The following is a 16,195-nucleotide window of genomic DNA, read 5'->3' on the forward strand; positions in this document are numbered from 1 at the left end:
TGGTGGAGCGCAGGCACACCTTTCTTTGAGAAGTAGTGCCGACTGGGCATCTGGTACTGGGGCACTGCGACGGACATAAGGTCTCGAAAATCCTCTGTGTCCACCAGGCGGAAAGGCAGCATTTCTGTAGCCAAGAGCTTGCAGATGGTGAAATTCAACCTCTTAGCTTTCTCATGGCTAGGAGGAAATGGTCTTTTACTTGTCCACATCTGAGGGACCGAGGGCTGGCTATTGTGCTTAGACGGGGTTGATAAGGGTGTCCCCGGCAAACTGCCGGTCTGTGAGGAAGATGCAGGCGGACATGTTAGGTTGCCTTGATCCAAAGGTGGTGCTATCGATGTCGGACAGCGCTCAACACCAGCTGGTGTTACCACCTCCAAAGAAAATGATGACCTGCCAATCACGCTGGCTGTTGCGGGTAAAGAGGTGGCAGGTCTGCGCCCCAAAACAGGTGTGACTGCTGTCCCCCCAGTCACAGAGGATGAAGAGGCCGCGGATGCACAAGATATGGCAGACGGTGGTTGGCCCGGCCGGCTAGACCGCATTGTAGCACACTGAGCTTCCCACTGCAACTTATGCTTCATGTCCATGTGCCGGTTCATGCATGAAGTACTCAAACTATGTATTTTTTGGCCTCTACTTAGCTTTTGCTGACAAATGTTACAGATAACACGAGTTGGGTCATCTTTATCGATCTGAAAAAATGCCCAGGCTATGCAAGGCTTAGCACCCATGCGACCTGAAGAGCCACCACGACTTGTGGTGAGAGGCAGAGTTGTGTTTGAGGATGCAGTTGTTGACGTGCTTCCAGTACTACGTCTCTGTCCAGGAAGGCGCAACCTGACCTCGTCGTCACTAGCATCTTCCTCCACCTCCTCTGCTGACCTCATCTCTTGGCTGACTGTGGGTTGACAGTAAGTGGGATCTCCGACCTCATCATCATCACCCTGTGCGTTATCACACCCGTCGTCCTCAGAGCCAACCTGTTCCTGCCCTGACAAAAAACTAAAGTTGTCGCTCCAATCAGGTATTTGAGTCTTATCATCGTCTTCCTCATTGTCTCCACCAACAGGAGTTACAGTTTGGGAATGAGGGTCTACATTATGGTCAGAACCTTCTGCGTCTGGTCCTGGATCCGACTCATAAAGATTCTGGGCATCAGTGCAGATCATTTCCTCGTCTGGATTCACAGAAGCGCTGGAGTCGACCTCTGATTCCCAGGCTATAGTATGAGTAAACAGCTCTGCAGACTCAACCATCTGTTCTACCTCATACTCAGACGGGCAGCTGGAGATTTGGGAGCTGTGAGGAAGCAAGTGCGATTTGGGTGACACCTTTGAGGACTGGAGTATTTGTGATGTTGAAGTTGATGTGGAGGAGAGCCCACTTAAAGGAGCACTTGATATCCGTTGAAGCACCTGCTGTTTTTGTGCCTCATCTGGAATTTGTAGCGATTGGCGTGGCCGTAAGAAAGGGATCTTATCACATTGTCCGCTAAAAGAAGTAGACATTTTAGTTTGGCTGGAAGATGGTCTTTCTTCTGCACCTACCCCACGGACACAACCTTTTTTCCCCTTCCCAACACGCCTATTCCCCTTTCCACCAGCAGCAGGCCTTTTTCCACTCATTTTGGTGGTTAACTAATTCACAACTCTGGAGTGGTTTGCACAAAAAAACAATGGATGGTAACCGAGCAGAGCTGAGTGGCCAAACTGTGGTATTAGGCCAAAACTATTGGCTGGGTTAGATGTAGAAAAAAATTATTTTTAATTTGCAACCTGATGGAGGTCAGTATAGATGGACTAATAGACCAAGTCCCACACACCGCTAGAAGCCCAAATATTTTTTCAGAGCTAGATGCAGAAAAAAATTATATTCAATTTGCAACCTGCTGGACGTCAGTATAGAAGGACTAATAGAACAAGTCCCACACACTGCTAGAAGCCCAAATATTTTTTCAGAGCTAAATGAAGAAAAAAATTATTTTTAATTTGCAACCTGATGGAGGTCAGTATAGATGGACTAATAGACCAAGTCCCACACACTGCTAGAAGCCCAAATATTTTTTCAGAGCTAGATGCAGAAAAAAAATATTTTTAATTTGCAACCTGATGGAGGTCAGTATAGATGGACTAATAGACCAAGTCCCACACACCGCTAGAAGCCCAAATATTTTTTCAGAGCTAGATGCAGAAAATTTTTTTATTCAATTTGCAACCTGATGGAGGTCAGTATAGATGGACTAATAGACCAAGTCCCACACACTGCTAGAAGCCCAAATATTTTTTCAGAGCTAGATGCAGAAAAAAATTATTTTTAATTTGCAACCTGATGGAGGTCAGTATAGATGGACTAATAGACCAAGTCCCACACACTGCTAGAAGCCCAAATATTTTTTCAGAGCTAGATGCAGAAAAAAATTATTTTTAATTTGCAACCTGATGGAGGTCAGTATAGATGGACTAATAGAACAAGTCCCACACGCTGCTAGAAGCCCAAATATTTTTTCAGAGATAAATGAAGAAAAAAATTATTTTTAATTTGCAACCTGATGGAGGTCAGTATAGATGGACTAATAGAACAAGTCCCACACGCTGCTAGAAGCCCAAATATTTTTTCAGAGATAAATGAAGAAAAAAATTATTTTTAATTTGCAACCTGATGGAGGTCAGTATAGATGGACTAATAGACCAAGTCCCACACACTGCTAGAAGCCCAAATATTTTTTCAGAGCTAGATGCAGAAAAAAATTATTTTTAATTTGCAACCTGATGGAGGTCAGTATAGATGGACTAATAGACCAAGTCCCACACACCGCTAGAAGCCCAAATATTTTTTCAGAGCTAGATGCAGAAAAAAATTATATTCAGTTTGCAACCTGATGGAGGTCAGTATAGATGGACTAATAGAATGATGCTATGCCCAAAAGATTTTACTTCACTAGGTGCAGTAAAAAAATTGGTATTCTATACACAGGTGGTATATCTTGCAACACAGATAGGCTACTCCACTGACTAACACACTCTGCAATAGGCCAAAAAGGATTAGCTTTGCTAGATTCAGCCAAATGCTGTGAAAAAAACTTGCACAGCACTGGCACAGACCTGCCTGGCAAAAACTGATAGGAACTGATGTAACCTAGTCCTGAAAAGGACTCCAATTACAATTAGTCTTTACTCCCACAATCTATCTATTTAAGAGCACAGACCTGCCTGATTAAAGTCGTAGGAAATGCTGTAACCTAGTCCTTAAAAGGACTGCAATCACAACTATTCCCTACTCCCAAGCTATCTGTATATTTGTGCGAAAATTGGCTTGAAATTAACAAGGTATAGCGCACACAGCAACAGCGGTGCCGTCTAACACGCAGCTGCAGCAGTGAGAAAATGGTGGCGACGGGGAAAATGGCTTGGTCTTATAGGGCAAGGACATGTGACATACACTGCCAATCACACATGCCCTTGCTTGTGTGAAAAAAAGCACTTCGCTCCTTGTGTGCGCTGCTGATAGGCTGACAGATTGCACCTCCCCACTGCAAATGCGGGAAAGAGAAAAAAAAATGGAGATCTTCATTGTTCCTGCAGAGATCCATCCCCTGCCCCTCCCCCCGCCCCGCTGTACACTCAAACTGCGTATTAACATTAATTTTCATCATTACTGAGAAAAAATCCAGTTATGATTTTGGTGCACGAACAGTTATCGAACATAACCTCGAACAGCCGAATTTTTCTCAAAATGTTCGTGTTCGCCGACCGGCTCGAACACCGCCCAAAACAGCTCGAATTTGAGATTGGCGAACAGTTCGAGTAGAACAACGCTCATCTCTACTCTTCACATACATATTAAAAAAATACTTCTCGCCTGTTCGCCGCTCCATCGGTGAACAGCGTCCTCTTCATCTTCCACACCTGGGACAGCTCATAGCAGTGACATCATACGCTGCTGGCACGTCGACGTCAGATGCTGGCCTCTGATTGGCCGGTGGCTGCTCTTAGTATAGTAGCTGCGCAGTGATACACTTCAAATAAATGTGCGTCTGAGGGCTGCATGAAACAGCCTGAGGAGCCATATGCAACCCGTGGGTCACATGTTTGAATGCAAGGAGAAACGACCCATGTCAGCACCAGACTAGTCTCGTAAATTTCTCTGAAACGTCTGAGCAAAAATCATACTTGGCTGCAATCATGTAGCCATTCTCTGATTCACACTGGCCATAGTTTGGGCAGCATGAATCGTCTTACTGGTTCCCATCAAGTACACTATTTGGGTCACACCAGATGCAAATCATTGTGACAACTTGATTGACTGTTCGGATGCCTTATGTTTGTTGTCTTTTTTTTCTAGCAGTTGATTGCTGGCTGTACATTTTTAGTATTTGTATTTATTGTGGTCTAGTCTCCTTTTCCTATTTACTATCTTGGAAGACTCAAACTGTTTTATGGATTGGTTCATACTCTACTATCTATTTCAGTATTTTAATACTTAAACCATTGAGAGCTACATTGCAGGAGTGCTCCAGTGTACACACTTTCATTTCACGCTCAACAGGGGTCTCTTCATTATTAATTACTATTGTTAAGCTGATATTTTTACTTGTATTGTAGGCATGTGCTGTGATACATTTTGAGCAATTTACTTTCCAAAGCATTGACCTCCATTTACAAATAAATATGAATCAAGAGTTTTTTTCTTAAATTATGTTACTCGAAAAGCTATTTTCTAAAATCCTTGCTCCTCACCATTTCCGCAGTCAGATTTTTGAATGTCATATTTCAAAAAATTAAAGAATGTCTGCCATATCACTTATATCCTGCTATCTTCCGAATCGTATTTTGGAAAGCAAACCTAGATCTATACAGATAAACATTTTTCAAAGCTGATGGTTTATAAGACCTGCACACGAGACACAGTGCTCTGGATTGGCCTGGCAAAAATCTAATTTTCAAAACTATGCTGATTTTATTTGTGTGTGTTTTCTCTGATGAGATCATCCCTCATTTCCTGAGATATAAGAACCCAGTAAGACACAGACATTGATGGAAAATAATAAGAAATCAGAACTGCTGCATGAAAATAGCCATGCTCCTAACTGTACTTTACACGATGTGTGCTTTAGATGTCAGTATCTCATGGTATGATATAATCCATAATACCTGAAAATAGCGCAGTATGCAGCGTTATTATTAATGCAATCAAACATACCGAAACCCCAACAGACTCAATTAATGGGGTTCATCAGTGTCCATCACAAAGCAGAAAAGCATTGATTGTTTATGAGCGCAAGCTACGACACTGGTATCAACAGTGGTTTATAGAGAGCCTTGCTAAAATATTGTTGAATTATATTATTACTACTATAAATGTATATTTTCCATCTGTTAAAACATGATCACATTTAAATCTAATTTTATAGTTTATACATACTTCACATATAATCTCTAGAAGTTGAGGAGACTTATAATGTTATAATTAACTGTACTGTACTGATTTTGATTCACAACCCAGAGCTGCATTCACAATTCATTTGGTAATCCCTAATAACAGTTAACAAGAGACACAGTATTAGTTATTCTTACATAAGATTACTGTTATTATTACACCTCAGAATTTAAAACACGTATGTGTTGGAAAAAGACAGCAATGAACGCTAGAGATTTCAGCTCTGAAGCCTGACGAATAGTGAATTCAGCTTCATGATATTGATGACTTATCTTTAGGAAAGGTCATCAATATTAGATCACTGAGAGTCTAGAAAAGCCCTTTTAACTCCTTTGCACAGAATGATGTAACTGTATATCATCACTGGGGTCCGAAAGGGTGTGTGTGGGGGGGAAGTTGTTCAGCAGATGAACTCCCTTCACACACTGTAAATGCCCACTATATTAAATAGCTGACATCTGTCTATAACAGCAGTGGCTGTAGCTGAACTTCAGTCCCTCCTGTTAACCATTTAAATGCTGCAGTCAATCTCTGTCAGTCAGCAGAATTTAAATGGAGCTGTTGCTAGGGCTCGTACACACTGGATCCCATCACCCTACCGTAACATAAACTCCAGGCATTGATGGGCTACCACAGAAGCTGGTGGTCTGCTGAAGGTCTCCCCAACTGTCATTTTTGTACCCCTTTTAAGCTCAGCCCTATTTTTCCTTTAACCATTTTTGAAACGCATCGCCTCATATTAATAAATTAAATTAATAAAAGATATCTGAAGCATTGTGGTGCCATCATCTTATTCCATCCAACTAGCAAATGCAGCTCTTGGCACTTGGTGTCCATATTGTGTTTTTTCTATATCTCTGAAAGGTATAATACAGGCTGTAACACAGTGTTAGGCTGTGTGCCCACGTAGCGTTTTTCAAGCGTATATGCTGCGGAATTTCCGCAGCGTAAACGCTTGAAAAACGCATGTATATCCGCACTCCATGGTTCCCAATGGCATTCCGCAATGTCAATGCCCATGCTGCGGATTTTTCCGCAGCGTATATGCTGCGGTCAAAAATCCGCAGCATGTTCATTAATTTTGCGGAAGCGCAGCGGAATCAATGTGCGGATGGTACCCAAGTCTGGAGGAGAGGAGACTCTCATCCAGACCTGGGTACCAAAGAACCTGTAAAAAAAAGAATAAAATAAAGTTTATACTTATCTTCTGATGTTTTCCCTCCGTCGCGCTGTTGTCTGAAGGACCTGCCACGTCATTGAGTCATGTGACCCACCACATGACTCAATGACGTCACCGCAGGTCCTGCACACAACAGCGTGAGCCGCTCAAGCCTCCGGACGGGGCAGAGAATGCATCAGAAGGTGAGTATAAAGTTTATTTTTTTATTTTTTACCATTCTGAACAAGTTGTCAAGCACTTTTCCAAGTGATGCTTGGAGAAGTGCTTGATAACCCGCATGCGGAAATGCATGCAAAGACGCCTCACAAACGCTTCTACCTGGCGGGAAAACCGCATGTAATATCCGCATGCGATTTTCCCGCCAGGGAGAAGCGTAAAAAATATGCTTCAGGTCCGCAACGTGGGCACATAGCCTTAGAGCAAGAAAAATGATGCAATGTGTTTACAATTTACACAAAGAACACCTGTCACTTGCTCCCAAAAAAATAACCATAGTTAAATACCTTGGAAAAATCCGCACCTCTCCTGATTCTGCTTCTCTATTTCATTTTGCGTTGTGTCGCTCCATTGTTCTGATATTCACATTTGTTTCTTCTGGAGCGCAAAATGTGAAATCACTGCTTACAGTGCAACTGGGTGTTTCTACAGATTCTTCTTTGCAGGCATTCACCTTCACCCCTCCCTCCCAGACACTGCCAATCACAGTTGGGTATCTAGCAGTCTGATCTAGCAGTCTAGTGACTCAAGAAGCTGCCGAGCTGTGATTGACAGCATCTGGGAGAGAGAGATGAAGCGCACATCCCCAAAGAAGAAACTGAAGAAATACTCCATTGCACTGTAAACAGAGATTTCACATATTGCACTCCAGAAAAAACAAATGTGAATATCTCTGCAATGGAGCGACACAGCGCAAAACTGAAAAGAGAGACAGAATCAGGGGAGATTACATTTTTACAAGGTATTTAATACAACTTTTTAAATAAGTGACAGGTCATCTTTAGAGGGAACACTAAGAATACTATTTACCTACTGATACGGGAATAATCTGCAGGTAAATAGTGTTAAAAACATGCCTGGCTGCCCTCCTGAAAGAGAGGCAACAGGGAGAAAATAAAGTTGTCTTCTCCCTGCAGTCATAGGGGCAGTGTAGAGAGCAGTTAGAGTCACTGCTCACTATACAGTAAGCTCGATGTAATAAATTACTGGCACTTTGACAGACTACCCCACAGCATGCAGTATATGTGCAGATGACTGTCAATCGAAGTGCCAGAGAGTGATTACAGACACACTCACTAAATAGCAAGCGGTAACCGTAACTGCTCCCTGCACTGCCCCTATGGCTAGAAGTAAGCAGCCACATGGAAGATATAAGTTCATTTTCTCACTAGTAGCTGCTGCTCCAGTAATGCAGACAGGCATGATTTTAATGCTATTTACATGCAGATTATTACTACATTAGAAGGTAAATAGCATTTATGTACATGACTGGTTTCCTTTAAAATTAAGGTATTTTTTAATCAGTATATAAGCAGCAAAATGATATTCAAATGTGAAAATATAAACTGGATTTAATTTTGGCAATGTTTTATTAGATTCACTCAGTTTTCTGAACTTTTGTGTATGCTAGAAATAAAATACTAACCAGTTGACATTTTTGTTCTGAACAGGTTGCTAACCACTCCAGTGCCATATTCTTTGTCATCTCAGACCTGGCTTATATTGACTCAATGTATCAGTATTCCTTGGCTTGGTTTATTAACTTGTATGTGAATGCTATAAAGAAAAGTGAAACATCTCCAAATCTGCAGGAAAGAATACAAAAACTAAATGACCACTTTACAAGCAGGTATGATCATCAATGAATGTGCTAATATTTATCACAAAAGCAAGAAACAATGGACTAAATAAGATATCTTAGTTTTGCAGAATTTTTCAATACTAGTAAATATAAATAGTGTATGTGGCCTGACAAACTCTCAAATTTCTCCAAGCATGATCATCTCCCTGTTTACCACTTAAAGGCAGTTGTGCAGTAGCGTTTATCACCCTTAAGCGTTAATATCATTTGTTTAATATATATGTCATGGCATTTATGTTAAACAGATGCCATTATAGCTTCTGGGTGATGGATGCTACTATTCAGCATCCATCAAAGACATCTGGCACCCATAGACTACTAACATGTAAAAAATGTTATCAAGGTTTGTTTTTTTACTAGACACTACAGGATGGAATAGCGAAGTCTACTATACCATTCCATACTTATCTGTTGGCCCCAGTTTGACCAATAGACCTCAATAATCACATTTATTGTGTACATCATAAGGTTCTGCTAAACATAAACAAAAAGCATGATGAAAATGGTGCCCAAGGAATACAAAATGATTTGATATCAGATTAAGTTAAAGGGAATCTGTCAGCAGGTTTTTGCTATTTAATCTGAGAGCAGCATAATGTAAGGGCAAAAACCCTGATTCCAGGGATGTGCCACTTATTAGACTGTGTGCTGGAGTTTCAATACAATCAGTGTTTTTGTCAGCAGGAGATTATCACTAGAGGACTACGTGTCAAGTGCAAACCAGTCCAGCTGACCTGTGTAACCCCACCCCCCCACTGAGTGGCAGCTTATTGGCAATATATAGTGTACACAGGAAGCTGCCAATCAATGTTGCAGGTGGAGTTATACAGAGCTCAGGATTCTAACTAATACTACAGCTGCGGGAGAGAAAACAAGGATTCTATCAAAACTGCACAAAGAAGTCCAGTAATGGATACATTGCTGGGATCAGGCTCTCTGCCCCATCATGATGTTGCTCTCAGATTACATAACAAAAAACCTGCTGACAGATTCCCTTTAAATAAGAATAATACAGTTAGGTTCAGAAATATTTGGACAGTAATACAAGTTTTTTTCATTTTAACTGTTTATCAAAACATATTCAAGATACACTTATATTATCAATATGGGCTTAAAGGGCAGAGTCTCAGCTTTAATTTGAAAGTATTCACATCTTAAATGCAATAAGGGTTTAGGAATTATAGCTCTTTAAAATGTAGCTGCCTCTTTTTCAAGGGACCAAAATTAATTGGACACATATGTCAAAACCTCTTTAAAGCCCTGCATGGGTTATTTACTTGTCAATCCATAATCAATTAAGCAGGTAAAAGGTCTAAAGCCAATTCCAGGTGTGGCATTTGCATTTGGAAGTTGTTGCCACAACATGCGGTCAAAAGAGCTCTCAATGGAAGTGAAACAGACAATCATTAGGCTGAAAAAAAGAAGAAATCCATCAGAGAGATAGAACAAATGTTAGGAGTGGCCAAATCAACAGTTTGGCACATTCAGGAAATAAAAGAAAGCGCACTCAAAAAGGCCTGGACGTTCCCGGGAGGCAACAGTTGTGGATGATCACAGAATCCTTCGATGGTGAAGGAAAACCCCTTTACAACTTCCACCCAAGTGTAGAACCCTTTCCAGGCAGTAGGTGTTTTAGTATCCAAGTCCATCCGAGAAAACTTTATGAGAGCAAATACAGAGAGTTCACCACAAGGTGGAAACCATTAATAAGCCTTAGGTTAGTGTCACAGGAGCGATGATGCTCTCAAGCGAGAGAATCAGCTCAATTAAGCTAATGACACTCAGCTCAAATGCTCTCAGAGTTTGAGCAGCGTGTCAGTTTGCTGTGATTCGATTATCTGACATGAGAGAATCCTATCACAGTTGTGGAGAGGATGGAGAACTTAATTTCTCAATCTTGTCTGTTGTCTATTTCTGTTATGATCTGCAACATGAACTAAGGAAAGATAGGGGAAAGCTGTCCCTACAGTAAGACTAAGCTGAATCCATACAATGTAGCGGGCTGCCTGTTCCTAGTGAACAGACCCGCCTTAGTCATCGACTAGTCTGAACGAAGACCTATAGATTTAAGGGAGTGGTCCCTAAAAGAACTAAGGACTGGGAATAAAATAGGACACCTCCTAAACAGAAGTTGTTGCAGAACACAAAAAGACAACTGACAAAAATGTACTAAAGGTCCTAGAGGACCAAGCGAACTTGACAGAGAAAGGCACCGAAGCACCAGGCTAGAGAAACAGTCAAACACTGAAGTCCAGCACAGCCAGAAGGGCAGAGCTGGAATATAAAAGCAGATGGTCACGTGACCGCAAAACACAAGATAGAAAAAACAAACAGGAGGGTTCTAACAGTACCCCCTCTTTTATGAGGATCCTCCGGATCCTCCAGGCCCAGGCTTATCTGGAAACCTCCTGTGGAAAGCTTAAACAAGCCTAGGAGCAGAGATATCATCCGTCCTTACCCAGGAGTTGTCTTCGGGACCAAAACCCTTCCAGGAGACAAGATACTGTAATCTCCCTCTATGCCATCTAGAATTCAAGATACGAGAAATTTCATATTCGCCGTCTTCCACCACTGGAGGAACTGTGACAGTGGCATCCCTATCAGATACGTCAGCCTTTTTCAACAAGGAAACATGAAACACAGGATTAATCTTCCAGGAAGTAGGGACATCCAACCTAACAGCAGATGGGTTAACAACCTGAAGCACTTTAAATGGACCCACAAACTTAGGACCCAGGTTTTTAGAGGGAATACTCAACCATAGGTTCTTCGAGGACAACCAAACCATGTCACCCACAGTAAACAAAACCTCCTTACGTTTCCTGTCAAAATACTTCTTGGACTTCTTGTTAGCCTCTTGAAGGTTGCAACGTACATTAGTCCAAGCTCTCTCCAAATCACAGGAAAAATTCTCCTCCTCCGGCACCGCCGACCCCAATTTAGAGAACAAACCAAAAGACGGATGTCTCCCAGTACAGCAAAAAAAAAGGAGAACACCCAGCAGAGGAGGATGTATGATTGTTAAGAGCAAATTCTGTGAGAGGCAGAAACTCAGACCACACCTCTTGATTGTCCGCCACAAAACAACGCAAAAACTGTTCAACATCCTGGTTCTTTCTATTAGTCTGTCCATTAGACTCAGGATGATAACCAGACGAAAATGACAAATGGACTCCCAACCTGTCACAAAAAGCACGCCAAAAGCGAGCCACAAACTGAGGTCCTCTGTCAGAAACAATATCTGTGGGAACGCCATGGAGCTTGACAATCTCCTTAACAAACGCCTTAGCGAGTGTCTTGACGCAGGGCAACTTAATGAATGGAACCAAATGACACATCTTACTAAAACGGTCCACGACCACCCAGACGACAGTAAAACCCTCGGACACAGGAAGATCAGTAATAAAATCCATTGTGAGATGCGTCCAAGGCGCACTAGGAACCTCCAGAGGGCAAAGCAACCCCGCAGCAGGAGTATGTGAAGCCTTTGCCCTAGCACACACAGTACACTGATGCACCCACTTGATGACTTCCTTCTGCCATCCAGGCCACCAAAAACTGCGACTGATAAGTCTCTTAGTCTCCGAAATTTCTGGATGACCTGCCAACCGAGACTCATGACACTCCACAAACAAATCTCTCCTAAAGACTCTAGGCACGAACAACCTCCCATGAGGAGTGTTAGATGGAGCATCATCTTGAGCTTTCAGAATCCCATTCTCCAAAATGGAGTCCAAAGCTACCACCACAACTCCTTTCTGTAAAATGCTCTCCTCCTCCTCGGCACCGACCGTAGGAGAGAAGCTGCGATATAAAGCATCGGCTTTAACATTCTTAGTACCAGGGATATAGGTAACAGAAAAATGAAACTGAGAGAAAAAAAGTGCCCACCTAGCTTGACGGGCATTCAAGCGCTTGGCAGCATCCAGATAGATCAAATTCTTATGATCTGTGAAAACCTGAATAGGAAATCTAGCGCCTTCCAAAAAATGATGCCAATGTTCAAGCGCAAGTTTAATAGCCAGCAACTCCCAATATCCAACATCATAATTCAGTTTGGTTTCCGAAAATTTCCTCGTAAAGAAGGCACAAGGATGTTCTCCACCCTTGTTCTCCTGAGATAAAACTACTCCGGCCCCCACCGATGAAGCATCGACCTCGACCAAAATAGGCTTGGTCTCATCAGGCTGCATAAGGATAGGGGCAGAACTGAACCTCTCTTTGAGATACTCAAACGCTTCAATGGCCTCAGTAGTCCACTGGGCCGTATTCGCACCTTTCCTGGTGAGATCAGTTAGAGGATTAACAATTACAGAAAAATTCTTAATGAATTTCCTGTAATAATTGGCAAAACCCAAAAATATCTGTATAGATCTCAAACCAATAGGCCTAGGCCATTCCTGCACAGCCTGAACCTTCACAGGGTCCATCTCAAAGCCCTCGCTGGAGACAATGTAGCCAAAAAACTTATTTTCTGCACAGCAAACTCACATTTCTCCTACTTAGCAAAGAGTGAATTATCACTCAATAACTGCAAAACTTCACGTACACTCTGCCAATGGGACTCTAGATCTGGTAAATAAATCAAAATGTCATCCAAATACACAACCACATTCTTACCAATCAAAGGTCTCAGGATGTCATTAATAACGTTCTGAAAAAATGCAGGTGCATTGGTAAGACCAAAAGGCATCACTAGATTCTCAAAATTACCTACCGGAGTGTTAAAAGCAGTTTTCCATTCATCACCCTCCTTCACTCGTAACAGATTGTATGCCCCCCGGAGATCAATTTTGGAGAACCACTTGGCTCCCACTAACTGATTAAACAAGTCAGGAATTAACGGCAAAGGGTAGGAATTGCATATGGTAATCTTATTAATTTCACGAAAATCCAGACATGGTCGTAAACTGCCGTCCTTTTTTTTTAACAAAGATGAATCCAACTGCCACAGGCGACTTAGAAGGTCTAATGTGACCAGCAGCCAGGGTAGTCTCTATGTACTCCTCCAAGGCTTTTCTTTCAGGGATAGTCAGATTAAACAAGCGACTCTTGAGAAGAGTAGCTCCCGGAACAAACTCAATGGCGCAATCATAATCCCTATGAGGAGGTAAAACTTGTGACTCCTCCTCTGAAAAAACCCTCCAAAAATCTTGAATAGGTACCGGTAATTCCCCTTTTTCCACAGCCGCAATGCGACCATTACAACATTTATCATAGCACTTCGGACTCCAAGACTTAATCACATTAGTAGACCAGTCCAATAAAGGATTGTGCAGTTTTAACCAATGCAATCCTAGAACAACTGTAGAGGGCAAATTATCCGAAACAACCAAGTCCAAAATTTGTTGGTGAACTCCATTGATAGTGAGGGGAAATGCAGCAGTCTTGTGAGTAATACATTTTAAAGGAGTATTATCAATTGCAACCACGGAAATAGGTGATGACAAAGGTTTGGATTTCAATTTAAGGTTTTCCAAAAACCCTTTATCAATCACATTAAGTGTTGAACCACAATCCACAAATACCTGAAATTCAATCAAATCTCCCTGCAGAGTAGTACTACCAGAAAGAAATACTCCTGCAGAGCGTAAACCAGCTATACGGGCATAACTGCCCTTTTTTTTTTCTTTACTTAAACGACGCTCACAATACTTAATCAAATAGTCAGCTTTACCACAATAAAGACACAATCCCTTGGTGAACCTCCGGTCTCTTTCCTGAGAGCGGAATGACATCCCCCCAACCTCCATTGGCTCCCCGCCGTAAGAGCAGATTTTCTGGATACTAGGAACTGACATTACAGGAGTCTTTACCTCATTGAGCCTGCACCTCAGTCTCCTGTCTATACAAACAGCTAACTGCATAGCTTCCTGCAGAGTCTCAGGTGCAGGGAATGCTATTAGCAAATCCTTACCCCTTTCACTCAGACCAGCAAGAAATAAACATCTCAGCGCAGGATCATTCCACTTAACTTCTGAAGCCCATCTCCTGAAGTGTGTACAATAATTTTCAACATCATCTGACCCCTGATTCAAACGTCTAAGTTCTGATTCAGCAGATGAGACTCAATCAGGATCGTCATACAATTGCCCCATAGCAGAAAAAAATTCTTCAACAGACCTTAAACACGGATCATTAGGCTGGAGAGAAAAGGCCCACCCCTGTGGTTCATTGCACAAAAGTGACATAATAAAACCAATGTGCTGTGATTCATTCCCAGAGGATCTTGGTCTCAAACAAAAATATAACAAACAAGCACATTTAAAGAAAAAAAATTTTGCTGTTTACCATAAAAAACATCAGGCAGTCCTACCTTGGGTTCGACAAAATGCGCTTCAGAACAGCTACTCACGTGTTACTGAAGCTCGTCCACCTCCAGAGACAATCCCTGCAGGCGTTGAGCCAAATCCTGGACGGAAACCATACTGGTCCCCGAATTTCTTTCCTTTTAGTTTTTTCGGCTGGACTTACTGTTATGATCTGCAACATGAACTAAGGAAAGATAGGGGAAAGCTGTCCCTACAGTAAGACTAAGCTGAATCCCTACAATGTAGCGGGCTGCCTGTTCCTAGTGAACAAACCCGCCTTAGTCCTCTGCTAGTCTGAACGAAGACCTATAGATTTAAGGGAGAGGTCCCTAAAAGAACTAAGGACTGGGACAAAAATAGGACACATCCTAAACAGAAGTTGTTGCAGGACACACAAAAAGACAACTGACAAAAATGTACTAAAGGTCCCAGAGGACCAAGCGAACTTGACAGAGAAAGGCACCGAAGCACCAGGCTAGAGAAACAGTCAAACACTGAAGTCCAGCACAGCCAGAAGGGTGGAGCTGGAATATAAAGGCAGATGGTCAAGTGACTGCAAAACACAAGATAGAAAAAACAAACAGGAGGGTTCTAACAGTTTCCGCATTAATCGGACTGAACTCAGATGGCATCTGAGTGCAGTCCGATATTTTACACGAACCCATAATATTGGAAAAACGTAGCACTGCCGTTAGGGTGCTCAAGTAGGGTCCAAAACCAGTCATTAAGAAAACAAAACTTGGCACTCCAAAAAAGTAATTGGATGAAGAATTTTTAATTGCAGTGCAGCAAGGGTGAGATATACAGACGTTTTGGTCGGCAAAACCTTCATCAGCATGTGCAGACTGTTTAGGAAATGTAGGATAAGTAGAGGTGAGTGGGGACGCAGTGCCCCCACTCACCTCTACATATCAGTGGCTGTGTAGTATTACAAATGCACACAGATGGGGCTTGCATAGGACGCCAGTCACACAGATAGGTGTGCTGTATGATGTCTGGCTTACAGCCTATTAATGACGCCCATAATTTTAAATCAAGCGGGCTGCCCAGCACTATAGACGTGCACCCCATAGGACAGACGCCTCAATTCACCCAACCAACACTAAAGGGCCTGGCTGCATCTGCAAATTCATGGAGGGGGGTGGCTGTCGCATCAGTATTCCGCACCTGTGCTGCCCCCGCCTTTATCATGGAGGTCTGCTGCATCCTGCTTGTGCATTAGTAATCTGACCTGGTGTTGGTGAGGCTGGTTTCTTTTCTGTGAAGTTTTTTGAATTCATGTTCTTTTCTGTGAGCCGTGAGTAAAAATAGCAGATCTTCACAGCCTAATAGGAGGGTGCCACGCTGCTCAGGGTCTCACCACCAGTAAGCACTCATTGTACCTCTTCAAGTAATACATACACTAAA

At 42.3% G+C, this 16,195-nt stretch overlaps 1 protein-coding gene across 1 annotated transcript in view; it reads left to right on the plus strand.

Annotated features, from left to right (window-relative positions):
* LOC141165727 (dynein axonemal heavy chain 3-like) overlaps window positions 1-16,195 on the plus strand; it is a 2,796,342-nt gene that overhangs the window by 2,500,946 nt on the left and 279,201 nt on the right. The window contains exon 65 of the mRNA XM_073651577.1: window positions 8,287-8,465. Coding sequence (XP_073507678.1) covers window positions 8,287-8,465 — 179 coding nt within the window. The remainder of the gene's footprint in view (window positions 1-8,286; window positions 8,466-16,195) is intronic.

Source organism: Phyllobates terribilis, unplaced genomic scaffold (genome assembly GCF_046119375.1).
Source record: "Phyllobates terribilis strain yellow unplaced genomic scaffold, ASM4611937v1 Scaffold_11__3_contigs__length_659146591, whole genome shotgun sequence".
Taxonomy (NCBI): Eukaryota; Metazoa; Chordata; class Amphibia; order Anura; family Dendrobatidae; genus Phyllobates; species Phyllobates terribilis.